The 25,020-nt window shown below is 44.4% G+C and overlaps 1 protein-coding gene across 2 annotated transcripts in view; it reads left to right on the top strand.

Moving 5' to 3' along the window:
- RBM33 (RNA binding motif protein 33) overlaps positions 1–25,020 on the top strand; it is a 347,098-nt gene that overhangs the window by 268,465 nt on the left and 53,613 nt on the right. For both annotated transcript variants that reach the window (XM_082258397.1, XM_082258398.1), the window contains exon 17: positions 13,307–13,477. In XM_082258397.1, coding sequence (XP_082114523.1) covers positions 13,307–13,477 — 171 coding nt within the window. The remainder of the gene's footprint in view (positions 1–13,306; positions 13,478–25,020) is intronic.

The raw sequence follows: 25,020 nt of genomic DNA, 5'->3' as shown, positions 1-25,020 counted from the left end.
TAAACAAATAAAAAAAAGACCGAAAAGTTTAAAAAAAGAAAAAAGTTTTTTTGTTTGCTATACAATTTTGTAAATACGTTTTTTCCTGCACTGATGAGCAATTATGAGGCTGCACTGACAGGCACTGATGGGGTGGCACTGATGGGGTGGCACTGATGGGGTGGCACTGATGGGGTGGCACTGATGGGGTGGCACTGATGGGTAGCACTGATGTGCAGCATTGGTGGGCACTGACAGGTGGCACTGCTGGGCACTGATAGGCGGCACTGATTGGCACTGACGGGCCGCACTGGTGGGCAATAATGGGCACTGGTGGGCGGCACTGATAGATGACAATGATGGGCACTGGTAGGCAGCACTGATGGGGAGGGCACTGGCGGGCAGCACTGATGGGGAGGGCACTGGGGGGCCATAGTGGGCATCCCTGGGGTCATGGGTGGGCATCCCTGGTGGTTCTAGTGGCACCCCCCCCCCCCGAGGGTCTGCACTGGTAATCAATGATCCGATTACCAGTGCAGACCCCCCCTGTCAGGGGACCCGCAGATCGGCTCTCCTTTACTCGTGCCTGTCAGGCACGTACTGAGGAAAGCCGATCAACGGCTCTTCCTGTGTACTATGTGACCAGCCGTGATTGGACACAGCTGGTCACATGGTAAAGAGCCTACGTCAGTAGGCTCTTTACCGAGATCGGAGATGCGGTGTGTCAGTGTGATCTCCGGTCAGGATAATGCAACCACATTCCCGCCGTCAATCGCCTATAGGGCGGGCGGGAAGTGGTTAAACAGCGTTATCCCTTTGCGGATGCGGTTTCCACTAGGTGGACCGTACCACCTACGGTCTACAATAGTTCTGGTGGAAGATGCCCCCAGGCTTTTACTGATCCTGTGGATAGACAGATTGAGTCTCTGTCTCGCAATTTACATGCGTTAGCGGGCTCTATATTAAAACCGGGATTTGTGATCACATTGGTGTCACAGACCATTACAGAATTGGCGAAGTTACTAAAAGGTGACTCGGAAAAAGAGCAGCTCTCTCTGGGTCTGATTGAGCTAATGGACCAGATGGGTCAAGCCTTGCTGTAATATTTGTGATTATTCGCTGGATGCAGCTCCCCTGGTGGCCAGAGTGTCTGCGGAGCAGGCTTCCAAGCAGGCCCTTCCCTTTACGGGGGGACAGGTTGTTTGGATCCTCCTTTTGGATGAGCTGATAAAAGGCCTTACGGGTGGGAAGAATACCACCAATCATCCAAGAGCAAGGCGCCACGTACTAGACGGGGGACCTCTTTCACTGCTCATAGGCTGCCCTTTTGTACATCCAAGTCGCAGGAGAAAGAAGCAAAGCCATTTCGGTCTTCTGAGGGTTCCAAGAAGACATTGTTGGATAAGCCAAAATCTGGCCAATCTGGATCTGCACCCGTTTCTGGGGTTGGGGGATCATCTTTGATTCTTTGCAGAACCATGGACTTCCTTGTTCCAGGACAAATGGGTCCACAAACTGATCCGTTCGGGTTACAAGATTGAATTCCGGTCTCGACCGTCGGACAGGTTCTTCCCATCCAACCTACGGCTATCTCCAGACCGGTTAAGGGACCTACGAGAGGCAGTACAAGACCTGCTGTCACAAGGTGTGATTGTGATGGTTTCCTCTCGGGAACACTTTCAGGGATTTCATTCAAACCTGTTTACTGTGCCCAGAAAAGACAAAGTACGTCCAATTCTAGACCTCAATGGTAGTGGCGTCTCTACACCATGGGGGATTTTTTGGCTTCTTTAGATATCAAGGATGCATATCTACATATCCCTATCTAGGCTGGACACCAGCATTTTCTTTCCTTCCCGGTATCAATTTGTGGCGTTACCCTTTGGTCTTGCCTCTGCCCCCAGGGTCTTTAATAAGGTGCTTGCTCTGGTGTTGGCATTGCTGCGCCAACGGGGGATTTCGGTACTGGGATACCTGGACAATCTCCTATTGAGAGCAGACTCTCATTCAGCTCTGGATAGAATGGCCTCTAGTAGAGAACCCAACCTCAGCGCTTGCCCAAGTATTATAAGCAAAAAAGGTTAATGAAGTGATTAATCAATAGATCATTAAGGGCAGTGGCATCTTAAGAGCATTAAAGGGCCCCGGGCAATGCAGTGCATTGGGGCCCTGCCTATACAATCACCCACGAGAATAGAAATGCAAATTATCGATAAGGCTATATTTATTGGTACAGCAGTGCCAGGGTAATGACCGCTTCCAAGTTTGGCGGCTGGGTCTAGGGAACACACACACCGACGGGAGTCAGACTCTACTGTCTTGTGTGTGCCTGTTCCCGTGGAGGCAGACAAGCATTCCTGCAGTTGTGGGCTCCCCCTCCACGGCCCAAGTGGCCTGACAGTAGCGCAGGGCCAACAGGCACTGGCCACCTGCTAAGTTTGGCGGCGGGATGCACACAGGAATCTGGATAAATGCTTGGCTGGAGCTGGGTCACTGGGCAGGTGGGGCCCCCGGGCAACTGCCCAGCATGCCCATTCGGTAAGATGGCCCTGATTAAGGGTTGAAAAATGTATAAATATGCACAAGTGAATATACAAACAAAAATTTTAAAAATGAAAATTGCATAAGCAAAATATACTGTAAATAGCAAGTGCAATATGTTCAATATAATGAAACCAAAAGTGCTCTGTGCACATAAAGTGAACAGTCTTTGCAAATGTCCAAAAACAATTTGATAAACCACAGTCTTTAAAGTGGAGTTCCACCCAAAAGTGGAACTTCCGCTTTAGGTAGTCCTAACCCCCTGACATGCCACATTTGGCACCCCGGCGCCCTGAGCGGAAGTTCTCCTCTCCCCCTCCCTCCCTGCAATCTTCTGGGACATTTCAGAGGTCCCAGAAGATTGCCGGCCAATCAAGAAGCGCAGCGCAACTCGCGCATGCGCAGTGCATACCCGGCTGTGAAGCCGCAAGCTGTCACAGCCAGGTGCCCACACCAGTCTATTCCTTTTGAGCAGGTTATGGCCACCTTGACAGGCGAAGCCTGTATCCTATTTGGGACCAGCATCGTGGACAGAATTGTCTTGTACCTTTTTACATACCAGTTTCTGGCAATGCTTGTCTTGTTGGATCATTACTTGAACCTGTAGTACACACACACTACATTTTATCCTTGTATGCTACAAGACACTGCAGTGCTAAGCACACAGGTGGATTTGAAGACATAGGTTTTAGGATAATCTAGATATTTTTACCCTTGCTGCTATTTTATTGTATTCAGTCCATAGCCAATGTTATACCGTTAACTTTCTTATTTGCCAGTCTTTTCTTCCACCTTGCTACTGGAAGTTTCTCTGTGGCTAGTGATGTAGTACTGGATGTAGTGTAGAATGCACGCTTCCAGAGGCCGTTTTCCACTCACGATGCAAGCTGATAGTTTGCTGTCTGACCTGTTTGATGCCCCAGAAACTAAATAACAGAAACTTAGCACCTGGGTTATTGTGATTCCTTCACACGGAACCCCCTCAGCCCATGTCTATTCTGTGTGTACCCCACAGGGAAAGACACACTGAACCCTCTCAGCCCATATCTATTCTGTATCTACCCCACAGGGAAAGATCCCCACTTTACAGTGGTAAATTAAAGGTGTTTTATAGTGGAAGCACATGGAACAAACAACTGGCATTCTGTTGCAGGCCCTGAGGAAACTTCCAGTAAGTCTAAGGTTGATAGCTGTGCCCTTGTTCCAGGGCAAGGTCTTACACTGACCCTGCTCCAGCCCCCTGAATCGGGCTCCCTCTCAGATGCGCACCATGTGACCTGCCTAACTAAAGCTAAATTCTCTACAAGAGATGCGCATACATTTTAGCAGGGGCCAATGAGGATTTTTCACCGCCAGCTTCTCTGTACACGCTAGCTACTGTGGACTCATTGAGACCGTGTATACTAGTCTCTGCCTAGTGTTGTACACCTCCCTAATATCCTTTGAGTACAAAAATAAAGGCTATTCCTGGAAAGCCTTTTCCTATTGATCAAGCCTTACACAGTTATTTAACCAGCTCTGGGTGCTTACTCTTCATGACAGTTTTAATGCCTTGTACCCTTTGGAAGTAGAATTTATGAAGAAATGGTCTGTTCCCACTGTGGAGCCCATCTATTCTTGCACTAATCAGTCAATATACTATTTCTTTTGATGGCATTCCCCCCTTTTAGGGATTCATTTGATAAGCGTTCGGAGACACTTTTGAAGTCTTCCTTTGCTCTGGAATGTCTACTGACATTTCATTCAGCTTCGAACAGAGATCCCCCAGACTTATTTCATTTCGTTTTAAGAGAGAGGTACACAGGAGTCCCTTTTTTTTTGCTTCCTAATACTTTTTCCTTCTTGGTACTTCACATAGGCAGACAGTTTTCCTACATCTCCTTGCAGCTTACAGTTACAAGGGCTAGTAATCGCCTTGCCTTTTAAGGAGAATAGCAAAGACTTAAAAAAAAAATCCTAGATGTGGACCCTTATGCATTAAGGGTGCATATCTAATCTTTTATTATCTTCTGTGGAAATGTCATTCTCATGCCCCATGTATGTCAAGCAATTACTATCCACCTTTTGGGTGGTGTCAGGACTGTCATCTATGGCTGCCTGCCACATATTCCCTTGTGAACTGATCTTTCTTATGTTCCTCACAGGGCAGTCCCTTTATTGTATTTCTTCCCCCTTCCACTCCTCTGGGTGATTATTTTCTGTTTTCTTCAACATTTGCCCTCAGGGGAAAAAATTTTTTTTCACTACCTGAGCCCATTCTCCCAAAGATGTCGGGATTTTTGAGCTTTTTACAACATCTGCCCTTTTCATGGATCGCAAGGCGACCACCTTTTTTACTGTTCATGTTTTCAAAACATGTTTTTGATTGGTGGACATTTCAGTCTCTGCTTATCCATGCTTTGGCTACAAGATGATTCTGCTGTCAACTATTCTGGTATGCTTCTGCATGCCTGTTGCCGTTTATTTAGCCATTTTGTTTCCCTCCTCACGATTTAATGCTTTGGGATATCCCATGGTCAAAGAATAAATTCCTGTGCCCTGAACCGTACGCTTAATATAATGGAAGTTTTAATGTACCTGTAAATTCCATATCTTGAAGTATAGTACTGTGATCTCCCTATTGCTTTAGGACTGATCCCTCAAGAAGTAGGGGGGGTTATATGGGTACACTAAGGGGTGGTTCCCAAGAAAGCTTTGGCCAGTGTCCACACAACTGAAGCTTGTGGCCTATAACCCAAGGTCTTAGAATAATTTCCTGTGTCCTGTACTGTACTCCAGTATATGGAATTTACAGGATTAGAAGGTACAACAAAGCTCCATTCTCTTTCGTTCATTGATAGACACAGCCTCTTCTGTTCTCAATCATAGGGATATAGTGCCATCTATAGAAGGAGGACACTAGGCAGAAAAAGAAACTCAGCATCGACTATGGGCAGCCCTGGCTAATATAAAACCCCTTCTCTGCATAGGCAATTGAGTTCCTTCTGCCTAGTCTGTTCAGGAGTAGTGACCTAGTTCCCAGCTGGGACCTCTGGTTTGATGGCCTTATTCCTTTCCCGTACCGGCACACTCTACTAGAGTGCTTAGTGCTTCCTGGGCCTTTTGTCATCAGGCGTGAACTTTGCAAGGTAATCTGTGCACACCTTCACTAAGTTTTACAAGGTGGATGTTTTGGCGTTTTGGCACTACCTTTTGAAAACGCATTTATGCTGAAACGCGTCAAGGCCACACTGCTGACAGCCTACCTTTGCATCTGTATACGCTCTTTACAACGAGATGTTTGTAAGTGCAATTTGGTGTATTTTTATTTAATAAAAATTTTAGCCGTGTTACACTATTTTGTGCTCCTTTGTTTTTTGGTTCATTTCTGGTCATTTGATGGAGTGAGAGCCTCTCTGGTGTGAGGGTTCATATCTGCTATCACCTCTTCACCTCAACATCAATGACCTCGGCCATCCCTTCAGATTATCCATCCATTGTACAACAAGCTGATTTGACTCATATGCTATATGACATTTTGAGTCCTATCGTTCTGGTGAGCACATTATATCTATATCTTGTTGGTGTTGGGATCCAGTGAGCACTTCAATTATCACCGTTGTGGACTGTTTTTTTCACTTCACATATGGGACTGTTGATTTGATGTTCACTTTTATTTATTTTGCAATTTATTTGTATTTACCTTTCCTGGGAATTATAGGACTGGTGCTTCCTAAAAGATCCCCCTGGCCTTCCCTGTGCCTTGCCCCCTGCCTTTATTGCGGTTTTCACCTGGGGGGGCTATTGCTGCGGCGCCGGGCACCCTGGGGGTGGGGGGGGGTGGTTGGAAATTAGGGGTGCACCGAAATTTCGGCAACCAACATTTTCGGCCGAAAATGGGCCTATCCCATTTTGGCCGAAAATGGGTTAAAAATGCTGAAATTTATGGCCGCCGTGAGGAAGGAGGGCGCAGGTTTGAAAAGTCCCGCCTCTGGCTGGCCGGCCACCTGCATCTCAATGATGTCCCTACTACGACTATGTGTATGAATAAACTGACACACCGGGCGGGAGGGCGGGCGAGCCTCCGCTAATAGCTATAACTAAGTGAGCGCTTCACTTCCCTGTCAGGCGGGTATCTCCGCTGACAGGGAAGTGAAGTGCTCACATAGTTATAGCTATTAGCGGCCGCTCGCCCGCCCTCCCGCCCGGTGTGTCAGTTCATTCAACACATAGTCCCTTGTATCAAAGTGACCGACAAGCATGGCCAGCATCTCAGCACTGCTATGACAGTAAACATAATGCATTCTGCCCAGTACAGAAGCTTCCTCCTAAACCCAGTGCAGATCTACTGAGATGTGATTGATGACACCATTGTATTCTTCATGCAGCTATAGCTTATCCCCCGAAGATGCCGGTATCACATTCTCACACATATAGTCTTCAAGAGGTGCTGAGCTGCACCCGGCGAGAGTTTGTCAAGCTGTACTTATTATTTATGGAATGCAGTGCAACCCCCTGGCTCAGACATGCATTTCTTTTTTCCATCAGCTAAGCAGATTTTTTTTTTTTTCCCCCTTTGTCAGGGGCATGCCTACTTCTCCATATAACTCCCCTCATACCTACCCCAATGAGCACTGACCCCACTACTGGCTCAGCTGCCAGCACCAGCCTTTCCAAAAAATCCATTTTTGCAAAAACGCAGGAAATTGAAGCAATCTTAAACACATTCAACAATCTGCTTTGTTGTCCAAGTTCTCTTTAGAGACTATAATGAGCATTTCATCAGAACTGGGCTGCAAAGCCAGTAAAGCAAAAAGGAATCTTAGCAGCCATGTTTCCAAGCTGAAACAGGCATGGGACTTATTATGGCACAGAACGACGAATAGGGTGCGCTGAGGTGAGGTTAATTACCAATGGTATTTGTATTATGCAGCATGAGGGGGTTGATGTATTGCCACTGGTCACTGATGCATTAGCGACCAACCAGTGGCAGCTAATTAACCCCTTTGTGTTACATTAGTGCAACCAGTATCAGTGCAACCAGTGTTGATTAACACTGACATTGGTGCCACTAATGCAGCACAAAGGTGTTAACTGCCACTGGTTGGTCACTAATGCATCAGTGACAATACATTAACCCCCTCATGCTGCATAATACAAATACCATTGGCAATTAAATTAACCACTTGCCAACCCGTCACAGTACATATACTGCAACAGGGTGGCAGCTACAGGTGCACATCGCTGTCTGTTTTTGTTGTATGCCCCTGTTCTATCCATTTTAAAATCATTTGGGGGGAAAAAAGTCATTTTCGGGATTTCGGCCAAGGGCATCCTGAATTTTCGGTTTCGGCCCAGAATTTTCATTAGGGTGCATCCCTATCGAAATGGTACCTTTTCCTGCTGGGTCTTGTTGTAGATCCTCTGTGGTCTCAGATTTGTGGTCCCCTGACCGCATGGCACGCCGTGGAGGCTGCCATTCTTAGTGTGGGCATAGGAGAATTTCTCCCCATTGACTTGCATGGTGCAGCCATTTTCCCTGTGCTTCCCATAGACTTGCATTGGCAGCCATTGTTGCGTAGCTCTATGGAGCTACACAGGCAGTGTGACCTTTCACATTCTACCCAGGCTGATGTCATATCCTGGGACTTTCACTCTCCTGCTGCACAGGTCGGCTCTGCAGGTTTCTCAGTGAGGTGGTCAAGTACTGGGGTCTCTGTGGGCATATCCCTGCACACTCTATCTGCATATATTTAAGGGGGACTCCACATACCGCGGTGATTGGCGGTGGGGACCGCGCTCAGCGCTCTTAAAGAGACAGTACACCTGTTTTCTTTTGAACTATTTATGGAGTCCCAGGCAGTAGTTTCACCCTCAAACCCCCTTAGTGCGTCAACCGGACCTTCTGGATCGCAGTCGCTGGCTGCGATTTCAGCAGCACTGGAAAGCCTGGCAACCAAGGTAAATTTTGTGATGAAAAAGGTTAATAGCCGAAAATGGCCGCTGCCTTCACCGTCATCGGTGGGGTCCTCTGAGTCGGAGACTGATATGGTCGCCATGGATGCCCACACCCCCCCCCCACCCCCTCTCCTTGAGGGATCGCTTTCCTCGCAATCGGATGGTGAAGAGGACATGTCCATTTCAGCTGGAATGCGCTTTGGTGGAGGCCCTGATTGTTTCAGTAAGGTAAACTTTAAAAATGGCAGATGAGCCCACACCGGCAGGGACAGGGGTGTCCTTTGGCTCCCACAAAACCCAAAAATCGGGCAAGGATTTCCCTTGTCCCGAGAATTTTCATGATATTGTTAATGATCAATGGCGGCACATCAAGCACATGCTAGTAGCGCCTAAGCGCTTTAAACGCCGTTATCCCTTTGCTGAGACTGTTTCGAACCGATGGACGGTACTGCCTAAGGTGGATCATCCTGTATCCAGGTTGAACAAATCTACTATAGTGCCTGTGGAGGAATCCCTTTCCTGCCAACTCATGAATCCTGAAATAGATTTTTGTTTGTTTTGGTATCAGACGGTTACTGAACGGGGAAAGGGTTTTAAGGGAAACCTAGATGCTAACTTAGCTTCCCCGGAGCTGATGGAACTTATGGACAAGATGGCTCAGGCCCTGGTGTTCCTGTGTGCTGCGTCCTTGGATGTGGCTCCCCTGGTGGCCAGAGTGTTGGCTGTGGGGATTGCCATAAGACGCGTGGTGTGGCTGAAGAGCTGGTCAGCATACTAGGCTTCCAAGAAGGCCTAAACAGTTCTCCCTTTCCTGGGAGAGCGATTATTTGGTGACTCGCTGAGTGAGTTCATCAAGGTTCTAACTGGTGGGAAGAGTACTCTTCTTCCTCAACTCTCCAAAGGTAAGGCACCCATAGTAAGCGGGGGCCTTCTTTCATCGCTTATAGACTGTGTGTTTTTTTCGTGCCTCAGGGGTGCAAGAAATAGGTAAGCCGTTCAGGGCTTCTGGAGGGGCTAAAAAGCTATGGTCAGGCAAGACCAGCCAGTCCGGTTCTGCGGACAAGTCCTCTTCAGCATGAAGGGGTGCCCTCACCCGTTTCTGGTGTAGGGGGACATCTGCCCTTCTTTCAGGAACCCTGGACTTCCTTCATTCAAGACAAATGGGTTCATGAACTGATTCGTTTCGGGTACAAGATTGAATTTTGGTCCCGGCCAGTGGACAGGTTCTTTCAGTTAAATCTTCGCCTGTCTCTGGATCGTTTGAAGGATCTCCAGGACGCAGTGCAGGATCTCCATGCTGAACAAGTGATTGTGCCTGTTCCTCCCCAGGAACGCTTTCAAGGTTTCTATTCAAACCTGTTCATGTTGCCCAGGAAAGAGGGCAAGGTGCGTCCAATCCTGGACCTCAAGGCTCTGAACCGTTTTGTGCGGGTGCCGAAGTTTAAAATTGAATCCATTCGGTCGGTGGGTAGTGTCTTTAAATCAGGGGGGTTTTCTGGCCTCCATTAATATCAAAGATGTGTATCTACACATCCCCATCTACGGGGGATACCAGCGATTTCTCCGCCTTGCGGTGGCAGATGAGAATTTTCAATTCGTGGCATTACCCTTTGGTCTCGCCTCTGCTCCCAGAGTCTTTACCAAGGTACTGGCCCCGGTATTGGCCTTGTTGCGCCAAAAAGGGATTGCGATTCTGGGATATCTGGACGATCTCCTATTTAGAGTGTACTCTCACTCGGCTCTGTTGGGCAACCTCTCATTAACAGTTCAGACCCTTCAGGAATTTCGGGTAGATTATCAATTTAAAAAAATCTGCTCTGACGCCTTCAGTGAGGTTGGATTATCTGGGGCTGACTCTAGATTCCGCCTTGGCAAGGGTCTTTCTTCCCCTGGAAAAACTTCAGGAGTTGCAGGGAGTGATTCAGTTGCTTTTGAAAACCGATCTGTCCTCACTACAGACTTGCATGAGAGCCTTGGGTCTGATGGTATCAACCTTCGAGGCGGTTCCGTTTGCTCAGTCTCACTGGAGACCTCTACAGTCTTTAGGCAAAATGACATGCTTGAGACGAATCGCGAGGTCTGCTCTATCCTGGTGGATCTAGTCGCCAGCATTGTGTCAGGGCAAGCCTGTCCTGTTTTGGACGGTGGTCATCATGGATGCCAGCCTGTCAGGCTGGGGTGAAAAAAAAAAACAAAACACAGAGCGCTACGAAGACCTCCAGCATATGAAGGGTGGATGAACAGAACTAATAAGCAGCTGAATCCAGGGAGGGGGGGGAGGGGAGGGAAGGGAAAAAAAAAAAAAAACACAGGCAATAAAAAAGGTTGTAGCTGCAAATGGACATAGGCATAAAATGGTACCATACAATAGGGGACAATGGGATACCATAAATAGGTTGATGATCCTAAAAGGGATAAAGTCCGTGGGCACTGAGCTGCTCTTCCACAGCATACAGCTTTTCAGTCTTCATGTCTAGTGAGTGTATATCACCTGCCTTGTTATCTGCAATAAATTGTCTGCACTTAGAGCGCTTCTCCCCTCTTCTTTTTGTCAGGCTGGGGTGGAGTGCTGGGGATGCTCTGGCCCAGGGGACCTGGTCAACAGAGGAGTCTTTCTTACTGATCAATATTCTGGAGCTCAGAGCAGTCATGCTTTGCCTGATCCAGTGGATGAATCTGCTATGTGGTTCTCCAGTTCGTAGTGTCCTGACGGCCAAGGAGGTGGCTGAGATTCTGGTATGGGCAGAAGACAATGTTCCGGCTTTTTCTGCAGTCCACATTCAGGGGGTGGAGAATTGGCAAGCGGATTACCTGAGGAGTCAGGTGCTGGATCAAGGGGAATGGTCCCTTCATCCGGAGGTGTTTCATCTCCTGTGTGTCCGGTGGGGAACTCCGGAGGTAGACTTGTTTGTGGCTTGCCTCAACAACCAAGTCCAGAGGTTTGTGGCCAGGTCTCAGGATCCTCTGGCCTAAGCCACAGACGCCTTGGTGGCTCCTTGGAGCCAGTATCGGGTTCTGGTATGCAGACCTAGTAAAATTGGTCACCGATCCTCCATGGAGACTTCTTCTGAGGGAGGATCTGCTGTCCCAGGGACCGATGTTCCATCCTGCTTTACAGTCGCTGGCTTTAACGGCATGGCTGTTGAAGGGCAGGTGTTCAGAGATAGGGGTCTCTCTGAATCTGTGATTCCTACCCTGTTGAAGGCTAGGAAGGCGACTTCTAGGAAGATTTATCATCGTACGTGGAAATCGTACATTTCATGGTATGAATCGCTGAAGCTGCACCCTCGCTTGTTTTCTATAGCTAGGGTTTTGGCCTTTTTACAAAAAGGGGTTGAGCAGCAGTTGGCCTTGGGCACTATTACTATTATTACGTCCGTTGGCTGCTAATGCCTTGATTCACACTTTTATTCAGGGGATGCGTCATCTGGCTCCTCCGAGGAGATCCCCTCTGCCTCCGTGTGATCTCAATCTGGTTTTGTCTGTTCTTCAAAAGCCTTCTTTTGAAAACAGGGAGATTTCTCTGCTTTCTTTATCCCAGAAGGCTGTTTTTCTGGTGGCAATTACTTCTGCCCACAGAGTGTCTGAATTGGCGGCGCTGTCCTGTCATTTGCCTTTTTTGGTGGTCCACAGAGATTAAGTGGTACTCCGACCTAGTCCGTCTTTTCTCCCTAAGGTGGTGTCTGATTTCCATCTAAATGAAGACATTGTGTTGCCTTCACTCTGTCCTAAGCCGAAGCATCCCAAGGAAATTGCTTTTAGGAAATCAGATGCTCTTTTTTTCCTTACTGAGGGATCTCGTAAAGGTTTAGCTGCGTCTGCTGCGACTATGGACAGATGGATTAGACAGACAGTTGTTTCAGGCTTATTCATTGAAGGGTCATGTTCCTCCTTTCCCTGTGAAGGTGCATTCTACTAGAGCGCTGAGTGCCTCTTGGACTTTGCGCCATCAGGCCACAGTAGTGCAAGTTTGTAAGGCGGCGATTTGGTCGTCTGTGCACACATTTACAAAATTCTACAAGGTAGATTTGTTGGCATCTTCGGATGCATCCTTTGGCCGCAAGGTTTTGCAGGCTGCTGAGACTTTTTTTTTCCCCTTTTAAGGGGTCTTTTGGTGATGGTTTGTGTCGTCTTCTCAATGCTTGCAATGAAACTGGTATGCTGGGGCAGAGTGTGTGGGGTTATGCCTATAGGGACAGTCCCCGTAGCTGTGGTAAACTGTTTTCTACCTGCCTAGTACTACTCCTGTAGAGGGCAGCATATCCCAATGGTATTAGAAGCATAAGAGCTGCATCTGTCAATGGACTTCAGAGAAAAGGATTTTATGGTAAGTTCTAGCAAAAATCCAGTTATTTTTATTCCCTTATTTCCACATCTCTGTCTGCCCAGACTCCTGTGTTATGGTAACATTGCAGCTACCATAGCAACATGTAAGCAATATTGTTCCCTGGTTAGGGTGCTGCCTTATTGTTTACACGTTATGAACAATATTATTGTTGTGTACACATAGTATCAACAACCTGTAAACAATAATTTCCCAGCTAGAGCGCTGGATGTGCATGCACAGGATTGGTGGCAGGTCGTCTTTAGGGGTCAGCTTCGCAAATAAGAAAATCCTCCCTGGATCACGATATGTCCTTACAGAAAATGGTGCAGAATGGAAGAGGCAGGAAGGCATTAAGAAGAATGCAACAAATCATGAACCACATGGAAGGGTAAGTATGTACTTGCAATGTAATCCTTTTTTTTTTTTTTGTGCCATTTTTAGAGACGTCAAGATTTGGGTGAAGTGCCTCTTTAAGAATACTGTGAAAGGACAAACTAACTTTGTGCATTTTCCTGTTGGCAGGTCATTATGCGAGGGAGAGGCAGAGGAGTTGGTGGACAGATGGGCCGCGGACGCTTGATGCCAAATAAACAAAATCTTCCTAAGACTTGCGTAGTGTCAGTTGAAGGGCTTTCTTCATCAACCACTGATAGCCAGTTGAAAAACTTGCTGATGTCAGTAGGACCAATTGAGGTAGGTCACCCTTGGGACTTCACTTGTATCTTCTAGAATTAGAACCTTTTTAATTTCTAGACTTGTTTAAATATTTTTCACATTTAGTAATCTTGTTTGTTTTTCTAAAAGGAATAATTGAGATATGAAGAACTGCACAAATATTAAAAATAATTGAAGGGAAAGTTATTTTCAGTGTATACACATTTAGTGCCGGTTCACACTATAGCGTGTGCGGCGTTCGCATGTAATGTCTGAGCGCTGCTCCTTCATTACATGCGATCAGATGTGCGGTGCGAATTCAGCCATACACTTTGTATGGCTAAATTCGCACTGCACCCGCACAAAAGTCGCACATGACCCTTTTTTTCAGCCGCATCAGGATCGGATCGCACAGTGGTTTACACTTGTGCGATCCGATCCTGTGCGAACTGTCAGATCGCACTGCGATATGCGATCAAACTGGGGGTGTCGTTAACATTTAATTGACACCCCGTGCGTATCGCATATGGCAGTGTGAACTGCCAGATATGCGTTTGCGATGCGGGAACAGGCTGCGAATTCTCAGCCTTCCCGCATCGCACAAGTGTGAACCGGCACTTATGAATACAATTATGCCATTTGCCTGCTTACTGTTTTATATGATTGAATGCCTTCTAAAGATTTGCACATCCTCCTAGTTGCTAGCTGCATGTTGGTTAAAAATATTTGTTTACAGTTGCCTCTTTATGGTGGTTATTAATATAATGCAAGTTTGACTATAATTGCTTCTATTTTGCTTTGGTTATTGGACTAGGGCAATGAACAGCCAGTAGGATTCTGTCCTCCAGGATCAAACCTTGGTTAGAGCACTTGCAGATATCACCTTTTGCCTTCCTGTTGTGTTGATAACGTAGAACAAGTCATTACACAGATTTCCAGAATGGCTCTCCTTTCTGGCCATGGCTATAAGCTGTTCAGCTAAAGCTGTTTGCAAATGTTGCCTTACTCGTATGCCTTTTGAAGGAGGAAGTCTATTTAATGAGACATTTCACCAATGTATCAATGATGTTATAGGAGGAATAGTACTTGTTCCTCAGTGGAAGATTCCTAAACCCCCTTTGTTTTCAAAAAGAAGAGTGCGTTTTTGCGGTCCTCAGGCTTCATCTTCAAAGCCAAAACTCAGTTCTTCCTTTTGATGCAAGACTTGGAACACAAAACCTACCAAGTCCACCCTAAAACCCTCTTCAAAATGAAGGGGCACCCTCCGTTGTAAGAGGGGGTTGTCTGTTGCAGTTTTTGTCTTCTCTGGGTCAGAGGTCCCAGACCTCTGGGTTAAATGAATGGTTTCAGAAAGGGTACACGATACTTAGCATCAGTAGTAGGAATCCACCAATTATTGGTGGGGCCGATATTCACTTTTTTTTTTAAGTATCGGCCACAAACTTGCCGTTATGATCGATATTTCTTTAAGTGGTTGTACCGAACTGATGCCCGCAGCTAGAGGCATAACCCTGGTACCGTTGAACAGAGCCGACGGTCAGCTTTCCTGTAATGTCAACTCATGCGGCTGAGCAGCCTCTTGATTGTCATTACAAGGAGCAGGAGGGGACGTCCCCTCCCCTCCTGCCACCTTCCGTGGCTCGCCCGGTCTTTCATCCCACCAGGAGACCAGAGCAACCAGCCGGCTCGTCCGCAGGCTGGCGGAAGACCTGACCGAAGATGCATTCAGCTCTAATCGGGTCTCCGGTGTGAAAACCCAAAAGTGGGCCTTCGGTTGGGTAATCAACTTTCAAAAGTCTGCTCTCCAACCTAACCTTCACCTAGAATTACATAGGCCTTATTCTGGACATAGCCCAGAAAAAAAGTCGGTCTTCCAGAAAATAAAATCCTCTCTAGCCAAAGCATAGGAAACAATTTCATAAAGGCGGCACAGTGGTGTAGTGGTTAGAAATTTCACCTAGCATCAAGAGGGTCACTGGTTTGAATCCCAACCATGACACTACCTGCCTGGAGTTTGTTCTCCCTGTGCCTGCGTGGGTTAGATTGTAAACTCCTTGAGGGCAGGGACTGATGTGGATGTACAATGTATATGTAAAGCGCTGTATAAATTGACAGCGCTATATAAGTACCTGAAATAATAATAATAACGAAAAGCCGCTGGATAGAGGAGGGGCTATACAGGAGCTGGCCTACAGTCTTTGTTTGCCAGTGTCCTAAGCTCCGATAGGTGGCAATATAGCCAAACTGTTTCTGCGTAGCCTAATAGATGAGGAAAAATATATTCTACCTTTAACCACTTTACCTCTAGCCACTGTGCTGCTATTGCGGCACAGTGGCTCGTCATCGTCCAGCGACGTACACCTACGCTGGACTCCTCCCCCTGTAGGCGCGCTCCCGCTGTTTTCATTCACAGCGGGAGTCGGGCCAGGGGAGGAGCGGCTGTGTAAACAGAGCGGGCGGATCTCTTAAGTGACAGGGAGTGACAGATCGGAGTGTTCAGCATAGCTGAACATCCGATCTGTCCCTGGCTCACACAGTCACCTTCCCCCCCACACGTTAGTAAGCATCAGGCATACATTAACCCCTCCCTCTCCAATAAAATTAACCCCTTCCCTGCCAGTGTCATTTTTACAGTAACTGCATATATATAGCACTGATTACTGCAGTAATGTCACTGGTACCCCCAAAAGTGTCAGTCAAGGGTCCGATCTGTCCACCGCAATGTCGCAGTCCCGCAAAAAAAAATCGCAGATCGCCGCCATTACTCGTTAAAAAAAAAAAAAAACACCAAAAATGACAGAAATCTTTCCCTTAGTTAGTAAACGCAATAACTTTTGCGCAAACCAATCAAAATACGCTTATTGTGATTTTTTTTTACCAAACATAGGTAGCAGAAAACAAATTGGCCAAAAATTTAAAAAAGATTTGATTTTTACATATTTTTTGGGAGGAATTTCATATAAAAAAAATGTTAAAAATATTGTTATTTTTTCAAAATAAACGCTATTTTTTTGTTTATAGCACAAAAAGTAAAAATCGCACAGGTGATCAAATACCACCAAAAAAAAGCTCTATTTGTGGGAAAAAAGGACGTAAATTTCGTTTGGGTACGGCGTCGCACGACCGCGCAATTGTCAGTTAAATTCGCACAGCGCCGAATCGCAAAAATTTCCCCAGACGTAAGACAGCAAAATGCTCTAGTGGTAAAGTGGTTAAGGGCTTTGTCTGCCTTCACATATTTACTGGGTTATATTGGGGTGCAACTAGATGCATAATCACTAATAGTAGAAATAAATGGTTGCTATAAATACATATATCGAGGGCCGATCTGCACTTTCCCCGATAGATCGGAATCGGCCCCTGAGGTTACCGATATTGCCGATATTTTGGGAAAGTGCTGTACCAGAGTGATGCCTGCAGCTAGATGCATCACCCCGGTACCGGCATCCATAGCCGACGGTCGGCTGTCTTGTAATGACAACTGATGTGGCTGAGAAGCCGCTCGGCTGTCATTGCAAGGAGCGGGAGGGGACGTCCCCCCTCCTGCCGCCTTCCGCTGCTCGCCTGGGTCTCCCGTCACACGGGGAGACCCTGGCATCCTACCTGCACGGCCGCCGAAGAGAAGACCTGGTCTCCGTGTAAAAACTATTCACGGTATTCGGCGCCAGATTAAAAAAAATTACAACATACAAAACAGCCGAACTTGGCTGTTTTGAATGCTTTTAAGTGCAGAGAAGGGGTTTGGGGTCTTTTAGACCCCCCAGATCCCTCCACAACAGTACATGTCAAGTGTAAAAATAAAAAAATAAAACATTTTTTAAATGTAAAAAAATATCGGCTGATACCGATATTCAATGGCCAAAATATCGGTATCGGCAACGAAAATCCGATATCGGTCGATCACTAATAAATACTATGGAAACCAATTAAGGTAAAATCCTACACAAGGTAGCAGCTTTGGCCCCAAACTTGTCAACTAACATTGACAAGTATTGCTTTTTGCATGGTCTATATTGGCATAGCCTACTCCTTTGAAAGCCAACTACCTTCAAATCCCCCTTGCCTTCCACTGGATTCTCAACTTCTGTCTACGTTGCCTTCTGGATAATTTGACTCTGTCTATGAGGCCATGGTTCCATATTAGTTGAGGTGTTTCCTCTGTCTTTACTATGCAGGAAATTGTATGCTTATACAATGGTAAAACAACCTTCAAAATGTATCAACTACACTTCAGATTTTCTATGCTTCACGGTGTCCTATATTTAATGTATAGGTAGAACTTTAGCACTACCCAGTGGCTACACATAAAATTAAAGTAACACTGTGCATTTTCATTAAGTTCTCAAATATATCTCTATAGGTAACTTGGTAAATTGACTTATTAGCAGTTTTAAGGTTTAGGGGATTGCATATTGGTTTACCTTCTGAAATTTAACTTTTTAGAACCCCATAACTGTTCTTGAATAGGTCTGATCATTTAAATGTGAGATGAGTGTTCCAAAAGGACAGTGAATGAAGTGAATGTGTAAACTTTTTGTCATTACTACAAGTCATGCTGCTGAGGTCATCTGCCTTTCAAATTGGAACGACTGAATCCTAAAATCTTTTTTCCCCATGCGTACATACAAACATAAATATGGATGGCCACCTCTGTGTTTCATAGTCGAATCAGTGTATGCAGCCACTCTAATCAGTGATTTCAAATAGTCTGGATAGATTTGCATTGAAAGGGATATAGGAAATAGTCACTGTATTGTATAGTAAAGTATGAAGCCAAACGTCCCTAGGAATGAGAATGTCTGGCTGCCACATGTACAGTCAATTGCAAGCTAATCGAAAAATAGCCTTTTTGTTTGTAATTTTAAATGTTTAATGTAACCTGTGTTTAGAGAAATATATAGGTTAAAATGCTCGTTACCTGGCTGCATTTTGTCTTGTATACATCTGAAGTAAACATCTTTTCTAGGTTAGCGACTATGCTTCATGCACAGTGAGTGCTTGCGCAACTTCTCTGAGCGCCTTTTCTCTGGTCAGAAGAAAAGCTGCCTAAAAGATGCATATTGCAGATCCGTTTATATGCATTAATGCATTCTTGTTGGCAAAATTTATTCTGGCAATTAAAATGCATGAACGCATCTAAAGGCGTCTAGTGTTTTTTCACATTCCTTGTTTTTATGTGAAATTAGATCTTTCACACACTCAAGGACCCTGAAGCAGGGATGACAAAAAGAAAATGCACTGATGTACAACCCCAATTAAAAAAAGTTGGGACGCTGTGTAAAAACAGAATGCAACGATTTGCAGATTTCATAAACCCATTTTTTATTCACTATAGAAAACGTATCAAATGTTTAAACTGAGAAACTGTACTATTTAAAATAAAAAGGTAATTTAAATTGATAGCAGCAACATGTCTCAAGAAAGTTGTTACAGGGCAACAAAAAAAAGTACAATCCCATTTCCAAAAAAATTGGAACAGGTCCTTCTTTATCTTGGTGTAGCATCCCCTCTTCTTTTACCACCACTCTGTAAGAGCCCATTCAGACTAGCGCAACACAACTTTGGGGGGCGACCTGTGAAGTCGCGTGCACCGCGACTTCAGCGCGACTTGCAGAGACTTCACATAATGGAAGTCTATGCAAGTCGTTCCGAGGTCGCCCCAAAGTAGTACAGGATCCTTTTTCTAAGTCGGAGCGACTTGTTGTCGCTCCTATTAGAACGGGTCCTGTACTACTCAATGGACCGCGACCGAGCGCGACTTGTCATGCTGACAAGTCGCCTGACGAGTCGCGCTAGTTTGAATGGGCTCTAAATGTCTGGGAACTGAGGATACATGATTCTTATGTTTTGGGAGAAAAATGTCCCATTCTTGCCTGAGCATGTGCTGCTCTAAAACCGGAATATATAGTATCTCACAAAAGTGAGTACACCCCTGACATTTTTGCAAATTTTTTTATTCTATCTTTTCATGTGACAACACTGAAGAAATTACACTTTGCTGCAATGTAAAGTAGTGTGTGTAAAGCTTGTATAACAGTGTAAATTTGCTGTCCCCTCAAAATAACTCAACACACAACCATTAATGTGTAAACTGCGGGCAACAAAAGTGAGAGTGTCCAAATTGGGCCCACAATGTCAATATTTTGTGTACAGAAATAAAATGCTAGCGCTCAAGATATAAAGAATTATAATGCAAGAGGTACATAATGTCCGTTTAAAATGAAGGTGACTTGTAAGACAGGCTGTGGATGGTCAATATACACTAGGGCACAGCTCTCCTCTGGAATGAAGCCAACTCTGGACATAGCATAAAAAGGAAGACAGAAGAGTGCCTCTAAGTGTAATATTTTAATGTACATAAATGGAGCAATCTGCCAACTAAAAACTCACATGGGGTACTGAAATAAAGGCTCACCTAAGGGTGACAATCCAGCAGCGGGGAAATCCATGCATCCAGTCCAGAAGGTTTAAAGCCACTGTGTAGCATGTACTCCCCAGTGAGAATGGAATAAGACGTGGTGAGACCTGGGTGGACATCAGAATGGAACGCAGTGCTTGCTGGCGGGTGACGTCACCGATGGGAGAGGAGACCCAATACGTTTCAGAGCATGCAAGGTTTCCATGGTGGAAAAATATATGGAGAAAGCAGCAGCTATTTCTTCATAACAGATCAAGATACCAGTAAGACGTTTATACATAATCTGTTATAATTGTAGATTATATATATCTCTACTTGGCCCAAGACTCCTTTGTAAAGGAACGCACATGCTCCGAAACGCGATGCTGGCAGCACTCATACGTCTATTTCCCAAAGACAGCCTCTGGATATGACGCTGAGCACGTGCACTCAACTTCTTTGGTCGACCATGGCGAGGCCTGTTCTGAGTGGAACCTGTCCTGGTAAACCGCTGTATGGTCTTGGCCATCATGCTGCAGCTCAGTTTCAGGGTCTTGGATCTTTATGTAGAGCAACAATTCTTTTTTCAGATCCTCAGAGTTCTTTGCCATGAGGTGCCATGTTGAAGTTCCAGTAACCTGTATGAGAGAGTGAGAGCGACAACACCAAATTTTTTTATTTTTTTTTCCAAGTATCATTTTATTAAATTTTTGTCATACAATTTAAAGCAGAGGCCCAAAATATGAGTCTTATACATTATCTCAGGAATACAGAATACTTCTTTTAGCATTTTCTCTCAGTAGTCATAAAGTATAGAGTTTATGCTGCACTGAGAAGTCAAATACATTTTCATTTTTCTAAGATATGCATAACCCACTTTATTATATCAACAACTGTATATCTTTGATATTCCATATTTTTATAATTAATGTATTTTCTCCTCTTCTGTATTCCTGTCCTATTGTTGCTCTATTCATTTTCATTTTGGCCTCTTCTTACAAAATATCCCCTAAACATAACCCTCCAACTCAACCCCCCCCCCCCCCCCCCAAAAAAAAAAAAAGGAAAAATTTTTCCCTCCTTTCTCTTCAAAGGGGAGAGGAGCAACCGCTCCCCCCTCCTCTCCAAGATGGGGGTTGCACCCGACTCCCTCCCTCTTTCTCTTATATTTACCCTAGATCATTTAACAAGAGTTCTTTACCTTCCTCAGAAGTGATGAACTGATTCCAATTCCCCCATATTTTTTTATCTATCCTGTTTATGTTGTGAGGTCCATATTAGATCTTCCAATTTATTAATGTATTCCACTTTCCTTACCCATTCTGACACCGACGGAGTTGTGTTTTTTTTCCAATGCGATGGTATACAAGTCTTAGCCGCATCTAGTAAGTGGGGGATCAGGGATTTCTCATATTCTTTTGTCTGGATGTCGGATATGTGCAGGAGGTAAGAGGCCGAATCCTCCTCAATATTGTAACTTGTAAAATTCTGGATTAAAGAGCTTACTCTCGACCAAAATGATCTTCTCTTTATACATTCCCAGAAGATATGGAGGAACGTGCCTTTCTCCGTCCCGCACCTCCAGCACCCCTCCTCCTCTTGTGGGTACATTTTATGTAGATAATCCAGTGTAATATACCACCTAGTAATAATCTTAAAGTTGGTTTCATGTATTTTCGTGCATCTTGCCGGTTTAAAAGCGAACCTAAAGATCCGGTGTTTCTGTTCCCTCGTGAGGTCTTGATTTAAATCTTTTTCCCAATTCTCTATCCACTTAAGCCTAGGTTGTTCTACTGGTGTAATTAATATTTTGTATGTGATTGATAAAGTATGCGGTAAGTTACCCGGACTATCACAATATCTCTCGAAACTTGTAAGTGGTCTAATAAACTTTTCTGCCTTTGGTAATGAGGCCAGGAAATGTAATTGATTAGCTGGCCAGAATGAAAGATTAAAAGGCCCTACAGAAATAAAGGCTCATCTAAGGGTGATAATCCAGCAGCGGGGAGATCCATGCATCCAGTCCAGAAGGTTTAACACACCTGCTCCCCATTCACACCTGAGACCTTGTAACACTAAGGAGTCACATGACACTAGGGAGGGAAAATGGCTAATTGTGTCCAATTTGGAAATTTTCACTTAGGGGTGTACTCACTTTTGTTGCCAGTGGTTTAGACATTAATGGCTGTGTGTGTTTTTTTTGAGGGGACAGCAAATTTACACTGTTATACAAGCTATACACTCATTACTTTACGTTGTAGCAAAGTGTAATTTTGTCAGTTTTGTCACTTTTCAAGATATCAAATATTTACAAAAATGTTAGGGGTGTTCTCACTTTTGTGAGATACTGTATTTTTCAGCATTGATGGTACGCACTAATGCACCTCCATACCAATCAGATGCAGGCTTTAGAATTGAGTGCTGATACCAAGTCTGAAGGTCCCCTCTACTCTTTAGTTTGGAGGACACGGCACCCATGATTGCCAAAAAAGAATGTCAAATTTAAATTCATCTTACCAATATGGTGGCATCTTTGTATGATAGAGCTTTACCTTGCATTTTTGGATGGCACGACAAACTGTGTTCAGACATTTATTTTTGGAAGTGTTCCTGAGCCCATGCAGTGATGTCCATAACAAAATGGATCCAAATTGTAGGGCCCTTTCACACTGATCGGTTTTTGATGTGCTTTTGGGGTTTAAGAAGCAGAACAAAATGCATGAAAAATGTATTCCTTTAATTCCAATGGAACGTTTTACACCAATATGCAGCAGGTGCAGTACTCTTTTAAAAGTCCTGCATGTTGCATTTTCGGTGCATGTTTAAAAAAACGCACCTCCCCCTTTTAAATGACTGCAAAACGCATGAAAAATGCACCCTTGTTAGTCTGTTTTTTTGAGTCACATGTCCAAATAAAGTGTATTTGCCGATTTATGTCAGTTGTCAAATGAAGTTTCAAAGATCAACAGTTCTGTTTAGGAATACAGTCTTTTAGGAATGTTGATCGAGTTCTATCTGCCACTTCTTCTACAATCCGATATTAGAGCTGCTCATAGAAAAGAGACAGACTCTGCCATAAGTGTCTTTTTTTTTTTTTCCCGCTCTCTTTTCATTTATTGTTGTTTATTAGTTAGTTTATTGTTGCACATATATGAAGCTTATGTTTTTTGGTGTATGATTTGGCCTGCTTTAACCGATTTTGATGGCACTCATTTATTGTTCTAAAGCAGGGATCTCCAAATATTTCAGTACGAGGAACACGTAAATTTTGAAAAAAATTGTGCCTCAAAAAACATCCTTATTCGAGTCATGCCATAAATCCCTAGTCCCTCATACATCAGACTTCCTATCAGAGCCCCCATTACAGTCCCCCATTACAATCTCCCCCCTCCCCCCTTTACATCAGGGTCCACTTCAGAGTCCCTCCTTACATCAGATGGGGAGACTATAGGCAGCCTCTGCTGACCTTAATCCTAAGTCAGTGCACTTTGAAGATGCACCATTGACCCTAGCTGTGGGATGGATAAAATCTTGTATCGGGCTGTAGTTTGGAGACCCTTGTTCTAAGGAAATGTATATATTTGCCTGCCCTAATAATTTCATCTGTGTGTTTTCATAGCATGTATGTTTGGAACACCAAAGAGAGATTACTGTAACGTAAGTTTCCTGTATATTGCACATATGACTTTTTTTAGATCTGACTTTAATTGTGACTAAAACTGCAAAGTAGTTTTACTGGTGAGAGGAATTGAGAACAATGACACCTTGGCTGTAGAGAGGTGTAACTTACACAGAATGACAATAATTATTTTATAAGAAATAAACCAGTATTGATAAGGTATGCCCATCAGACACCGAGAGAGAGACACAGCACGTTTTTTTTTATTTCGTCGTTTAGATTGTCGTGGATGTTGGACATGGCAGCCCCAATTTCTACATTGGAAAATTGGTTCCTTTAAAGGTCAGAAAATTCAAAGTTCATTTGATAGGGTTCCCTCTGTGCGGGGACACAGTGGAGGTCCATCTCTTGTTGAATTTTCTTGAAAATACCCCGCAAGTTTACAAGTGAATGGGTTTTGGGCAGACCCATCATCTTTGTGGCCATTAGAGAGCACTTTCCTTCTGCTTTCCTTGGAAATTAGCAATTGTGCCTTGTATGAAAAATGAGATGTGCTAAAGACTAAATCTAAATCTTCTGCTATTTTAGTCCTGATCACAATTTGATGCCCAGAACCTGGAAAGCAGCAGTTCAAAGTCCAAAGTTTTACGTTAGATGCCAGTCGTAAAAAGCTACTTTGCAGTTATTCTACAAGGTATTTGTTGAAAAGCTAACTAGGGTTGAGTTTAGGCCAATCGCCTAGGCTTCTCCTTTTGCTGCAGATAAAATCCTCACCTGGTGACACTTTAAAATATTGTGGATAATGTAATTAAAGCTGTGTGTATAAAAGGTCTTGCACAGGTGTACATGCTCCTCTCCTGTACTGAAATTGCTTACATAGATTTCACTGCACACTGAGCCTTTCACAATGTGCATTAGAAGCTGCAGCAAGTCAGGTAAAGCCTGCCTCATTCCTGGCTAAAAAATATCCAACATCATCTATTGCTTTCCTCAACAGCCTGGTTATCCCTGACCCATCACTTTTATTCATTCGATTTCAGTTCTGTCAATCACGGAGGCTCATAATCACATGTGGGAATGTCCACTCTTCCAGAATGACATTTTACTTTTCAAGGCATTTTGATATTTGTATAACTCCTCCCAAGACCCAGCTCAAGACTTATATCAGTGCTAAAGGGAGATGGAGGCATTTGAGAGGAGTACTGAGGCAGGGTGCTGTAATGTTTTTAGGAAGCTATGTACAGCATCCTGCAGGCCCCTCCCATTAACTGTGAACTGCATACATTGGTATGTAAGGAAAACGAAAAGGTTTTTATTTTAGCATGAAATTAGCATGTTAATGGGGAAGGGGGGGAATATGAGCTAATTAAATATCAGCTTTAAGTAGGTTTTACTTCATGATTATATACCATACCCTATAGACATTTTTTTTTCTTATAGTCGACACCTAATTGTACGTAGCAGTTATTTTAACTGTAGTTCCAATTGTGTTTCAATGTTCCATCTATTTAATCTATCCTCTCACCACTTGCATGTTTTGCACATCTTTTACTTATTTTATAAAAG

Source organism: Pelophylax lessonae, assembly GCF_965119305.1.
Source record: "Pelophylax lessonae genome assembly, chromosome: 5".
Taxonomy (NCBI): Eukaryota; Metazoa; Chordata; class Amphibia; order Anura; family Ranidae; genus Pelophylax; species Pelophylax lessonae.
This window is presented reverse-complemented; position numbering and strand designations above follow the sequence as displayed.